The sequence below is a fragment of the Pelophylax lessonae genome, assembly GCF_965119305.1.
Source record: "Pelophylax lessonae genome assembly, chromosome: 8".
NCBI classification, from domain to species: Eukaryota; Metazoa; Chordata; class Amphibia; order Anura; family Ranidae; genus Pelophylax; species Pelophylax lessonae.
The window spans coordinates 146,346,564-146,352,563 of NC_138775.1; the positions used below are offsets into that span (position 1 = coordinate 146,346,564).

General features: G+C 49.9%; 1 protein-coding gene across 1 annotated transcript in view; it reads right to left on the reverse strand.

Annotated features, from left to right (window-relative positions):
* Positions 1-1,994, reverse strand: part of OLFML2B (olfactomedin like 2B) — a 286,090-nt gene extending 284,096 nt beyond the window's left edge. Inside the window, exon 1 of the mRNA XM_082266660.1 lies at positions 1,357-1,994. Within this exon, the coding sequence (XP_082122786.1) occupies positions 1,357-1,554 (198 nt within the window). The 5' untranslated portion in view covers positions 1,555-1,994. The remainder of the gene's footprint in view (positions 1-1,356) is intronic.
* Positions 1,995-6,000: the final 4,006 nt, after the last annotated feature.

Consider the following 6,000-nt stretch of genomic DNA (forward strand, 5'->3'; position numbering starts at 1 on the left):
CGCTGAGCAACACGGATCCGCCTGCGGAGGCGGACCGTGTGAAAGAAGCCTTAGGGTCCTTTCATACTATCCGTCCTGCCAACAGAGTCCGTTCTGCTCAGCGGGAGATCGATCCGCCAATCCCCACTGAGCAGGCAGATGACAGCTCCCAGGGCCGGCCTTAGGTGTTCAGGCACCCTGTGCGAGCTAATCCTGTGGCGCCCCCCCCGCGCACATTTTCTTGAACTTTTTTGCACTTTATTTGACTTTTCTTTTTTATGATCACGAATAACTTAGCCCCCCTTACATTAGAGACCCCTCACAGAGCCCCCCTTACATCAAATACCTCTTTACATTAGAGATCCCCACAGAGCCCCCCCCTTACATCAAAGACCCCCTTACATTAGAGACCCCCACAGAGCCCCCCCCACACAGAGCCCCCCTTACATCAGAGACCCCCACACTGAACCTCCAGGCCGCGGTCGCTGCTTACCTCCCGCTGTGTGGCCTGATCATCTGCGAGCTGTGATGGCTGCACGGCGCCCCTGTTGCCCATGGCGCCCTGTGCGGCCGCACAGCTCGCACACCCCAAAGGCCAGCCCTGACAGCTCCGTCTCCGCTCTGTGTGCGCTCTGTGGGGGAATCGGATGAGAACGGACCGCCTGTCCGTTCTCATCTGATCCGATCAGCCAGACGGATGGAAAATAGGGTTTCCATCCGTCCGGATTTCAGATCCATAGGGATGCATGGGGCATCCAATCAGGTCTGATCGGATTGTTAGTGTGAACGGGGCCTTAGACAGTTATCACCGGAACAAGTGTCCTCACTTCCCCTCTATTACTGTTCCAGTGACAACAACTTTGGATTTTCACTCCAGGTGGCCACCAGGACACAAAGGGGTTATTTTACTAAAGCCAAACAGGCTGTTTACTTTGTAGGGCAAGTTGCACTTTGAAAGAAAATTTTCCCCAGAGCTTGGTGCATTTGGTGAAATTTCACATTGAAAAAAAAAAATACCAAATTATGTGCAAAGAAAAAAACATTTTTGCTTCCACATGATTGAATGATGGAAAATTCCCTTGCGATCTGTAACTCTCCTTGCAAAGTGAATAGTCTATTTGCCTTTAGTAAATCGACCACTAAGAGACGGTGAATCTTCCTAGAAAGCAATAAAATCCTTACCAATGTTCTATCTCTTCACTACTCTATCCAAAACTAGAAATAACGTTCTAACTTTTGATATGCGCAGGTTTAATGTGTGTATCATGCCAGGGTGAATGCCATAAGTATCGAATAATAGATTAGCAGAAAAATGACATATTAACATTGGGGTCCCATAGAAGAGCAGAACAGTGACACTAGAAAAAGAGATGATACCTGGGACAGAATGTTCTCCTGGTTTTCAGACTCATCCTCCAGTATGTCCTCTCCTGACTCCCGAACATTAGATTCTGTAACCTTCTGCACCGTTGGATGATTTGGAATCCCTGTGGTATCTCCAGGGGTAGTAGATTCCATACATACTCCACTATAAAACAGAATGAAAAACAATACCAAAATCCTGCTTGGATCCATAGGAGAAGCAGTAGACAGCTGTGACCTGACACCTTCACCCGTCTCCAAAATGGGCTTATTCTGCGCTGTCAAACGTTGTGCATCCCAATTCCACTTATCTTCTTCTCCACATTAACACATTGTGAACCTGGTAAAGAATAACCACTCTAATAGAAAGGTTGCAGTATATATTATAGAAATGTGATTGTGATGTCCTGCAAGTTTTGTCTTTTTCTTAGACTTCTGAAAGGATTTCAGCCTGCAACATGCTTAGCATAGTTTGCCTGCCTGTGCAGTTGTCTGTATGCAGTCCCTGTAAATGGTTAGATGAAAGGCACAGCCAGACAGAGAGGCTGGGGAGGCTTTCTTTAGATGGGCGCAGAGACTTCTCAGGTTTCAACACAAGAAAGGGATGGAGGTGCTGAAGAGCACAGGATAAGATCTCCAGGCAGGGAGCTTGGAGCAGCTGGGACAGAATATATCACAAGGCTTCTCTACACTGCACAAGGGAGGAGAGGTAGCGGGGAGGAGCTCTTCCTATGTCTGCTTATTTTTTGGAAAACTTAACGACTTTTCCAGTCGGGGAAACTGATACCCAGGTCAATTTATTATGCTGTAATATTGTGATTGCTAGGAACCATTTGAAAATCAGGTGTGTTTTCCTTTATAGTAAATTCTTCTGTGGACATCCCTGCCAACACAAACACTACAGTCCTTAATGACAAGCTGCAGACGCAGCACTTTCTAGCCCTTGCAGTTCACTAATTACTTAGAGGAGTTCCAGGGTCACAGCATACACTTTTCATTTATAACACTGGCATTGTAATAACAGCACAAACAATAGTTATTTAGAAAAATCCAATATAAGCTTACATAAAAAAAATCTCATTCATGCTGTGAGTTCTGCCTGTCTGCTGGTCATCTCTTTCCACAACTTCCTGAATTCCCAGCATCCTTTGCAGCCTCTCTTCTGCTGTTCACTTTCAGTTTCCTATGTACCATGTCCCATGGTAACTTGCTGCCAGTACACAGTGATTCCTGGACTCACCCCATCTCCTATAACTCCTCCCAGCTCCTCTGTATTTCAGAAGGCAGGCTCTGTGAAATGTGTGACATGTGCAGTGCCTACTTACAGTCATACTTGCCAACTGTCTCGTTTTTGCCAGGACAGTCCCGGCAAATAGGAGCTTGTCCCGGGTAATTTACATTGTCCCGGCAAGCGCCCGTTAATCGGGCTGCCCGTAAATGCCAGTTACGGGCAGCCGGTGCCCGTAAAAAAAAAAAAAAAAAAAAACTGGTTGTGGGCCGACATTGTAACTGTGCATGCACCGTTCCGACGTCTGCTGGGCTTGGGAAAGCTCGTACAAGCTCAGCTGGGTGGGCGCATGCGCAGTTACGTAATGGCGCCATTTTAAAATCGAAGGCACTCATTCTAGGCAGCGCCTCACCAGCACGGCGGCCGCCAAAGCAGAGCAGAGAAGGGCCCCTGGAGAGTGAAGACACATTCACAGACATGAAGGTAGGTAGGATGAAAGCAACAATCTGATCCTTCTGACAGGAGGAGAGACAGCCGTACTCCCCCTCCTGGGACTCTGTTTCCCGCCAAAGATTCTGCGTCATGCGTTCCCTTCAAACCTATACCCACTCCCAGAATCCTTTGCAGCAGAATCTGCCTTCTGGGGTAGATACAGGCCTGAATGGGTCACTCTGATGAAGGGGGAACACCCCAAAAAGCATAAGCGGTTCTTTGGAGGTCCACATCCTACCACGGCCTGCGTCAGCAGAGGATGCTCAGTGGAGACTCTTGGTGGTCCTTTATTGCTCATGTTTGCCCGTGTTTCACATTTGCTTTGTAAGTATAATGTGTATGTCTTTTCATTTTAATAAATTGTTTTAAAGATAATGCATTAGGCTGGTGTGCCCTCTGTCCATTCATTTTCTAGAATTTGTTTGGGCTACCACAACCTGTTGAGAGTGGCAGCACCCCCGGGACAACTTCCACTAGACCTGAATCGCATTCTTAGGATACCTGCCCCAAGGCTACCCCTCAAGCGCAGGAGTCATTTACTCTCTGAATAGGCCACTGATTTGGGTTTCCTCCACTGCCCAATGAGAATCCTCTCATGGAGCCAGTGGGGAGACTCCCCTCTCAGCAGCCACACCTGGGAGACATGACAGCCCAGCTGAAAATCACGGCCCTGCTGTTAGGCAGCCAAAGCCCATTATGCTTTTACCTAGCACCTACCTTGTAGGGTGCTACACAAGGAAGGTGTGAAGATTAGGGTTGAGCGGACACCTAGATGTCCGTGTTCGACGGGTTCGGCCGAACTTTAAAAAAAAGTCCGGGTCCGTGTCCCGGACTTTTACCGAACTTTTCCCGGACACCGAACCCCATTGAAGTCAATGGGGACCCGAACTTTAAGGCACTAAAATGGCTCTAAAACACCAAAGGAAAGGGCTAGAGTGCTGCAAATGGCAGCAAAACGTAATTAAGAGCATGGCAAGTGCTCTGCAAACAAATGTGGATAGGGAAATAACTTAAAACAACAAAAAAAAACAGAAAAATAAAACAATGTTCTTCTTCATCTCTGAAGGACGAGGCCCATATGGAGTAGGAGGGAGGTTGAGGTGGTGGTGGATGTGGCGGTGACATAGGCGTGCGCACAGGGTGTGCTGGGTGTGCCTGGGCACACCCTAATCACCTAGGGCACATAGCATTGCCAGTGAGGAGATGGGAAAGATCTCCCTGGGACCTGCTCTGCTCTATTTCTCCTTGCCTACAGGTACATGGCCCCGATACATTACTCTCCCTGCTGGCAAACACATGCATGTGTATTTCAACTTTGGGGTGCACACCTTAATGCAATAGGCTGCGCACACCTATGGGCGGTGTAGGTGGAAGCGGCGGTGGAGGAGGACCAGGGCCGGATTAACAGCATCATGGGCTTGGTGCTGAGGATTTTGAAGGGCCTTAAGGGCCGTGCCTTGCCATGCACCCAGAGGAGGAAGGGTGCAGCCATGCATGCCTAATTCAACATGGGATGCTGTCTCTGAAGCCCATAAACACATCCATGCATCGCCAACTGTCCCTCCTTGTCCGGCCTTCACGCTGTGTGGGGAGGTTCTGAGGGTGCTGCCTGGGGAAGCGAGCATAGAAGCCAGACTTCTGTGTTTACAAGTGACAGAAGAGCGGTAACAGTGAATATGGCCAACCCGGGGCCTATATAAAAGGTAGGGGCCTGGAGCTGCAGCTCCAATAGCCCCTACATTAATCTGGCCCTGAGGAGGAGGACGAGGTAGCCAACACTGCTTCTTTTCAAAAATTTTAAATGAGGGTACACCCCAAAAGAGTGAGAAAGAGCAAAAATGGAACAATGGGTGGGTAAGGTCGGTATCCATTGCTATTCTGCATAAGGTACGGAAAAGTCCCGTGGGATCCATGCCTGGTTCATTTTAATGAACGTGAGCTTGTCCACATTGTCTCTGGACAGGCGGCTGCGCTTGTCTGTTATAACGCCCCCAGCCGTGCTAAATACCCGTTCAGATAATACACTGGCTGCAGGGCACGCCAGCACCTCCAAGGCGTAAAGGGCAAGCTCAGGCCATGTGCCCAATTTGGAGACCCAGAAGTTGAAGGGGGCAGACCCGTCATTCACTACATGTAGGCGTGTGCACACATACTGCTCCACCATGTTGGTAAAATGCTGCCTCCTGCTAAGACGTTCCATCTGAGCTGCTGGTGCTGCTGTTTGTTGTGGCGTGCTGACAAAGCTTTTCCACATTTCGGCCATGCTAACCCTGCCTTCTGAGGTGCTGGCGGTGCCCTGGTTGCGTTGGCGACCTCCTCCTCCTCCTCCTCTGCCTTGTGCTTCCACTGTGGCCCCGCTGTCAGATGGGAATGCCAGCAGCATGGCGTCTACCAGCGTGCGCTTGTACTCGCGCATCTTGCGATCGCGCTCCAGTGAGTGAATTAAGGACGGTACGTTGTCCTTGTAACGGGGATCCAGCAGCGTGGCCACCCAGTAATCAGCACAAGTTAGAATGTGGGCAACTCGGCGGTCGTTGTGGAGACACTGCAGCATGTAATCGCTCATGTGTGCCAGGCTGCCCAGAGGCAACGAAAGGCTGTCCTCTGTGGGAGGTGTATCGTCCGTGTCCTCTGTATCCCCCCAGCCACGCACCAGTGATGGCCATGAGCTGGCCTGGGTGCCACCCTGCTGTGAACATGGTTCCATCTCCTCCTCCAGCTCCTCCTCCTCCTCATCCTCCTCATCCTCCAGAACTGTGCCCCTGCTGGACAATTGCGTCCCTGGCGTTTGCGTGTGCAGGAACCCACCCTCGGAGCCCCTTGCGAATGACTGCCCTGAAAGCCTTGGAAATGTTACCTCTTCATCCTCCTCCTCCTCCTCATCCTGTGCCACATCCTCTTCCATCATCGCCCGAATTGTTTTTTCAAGGAGGCATAGA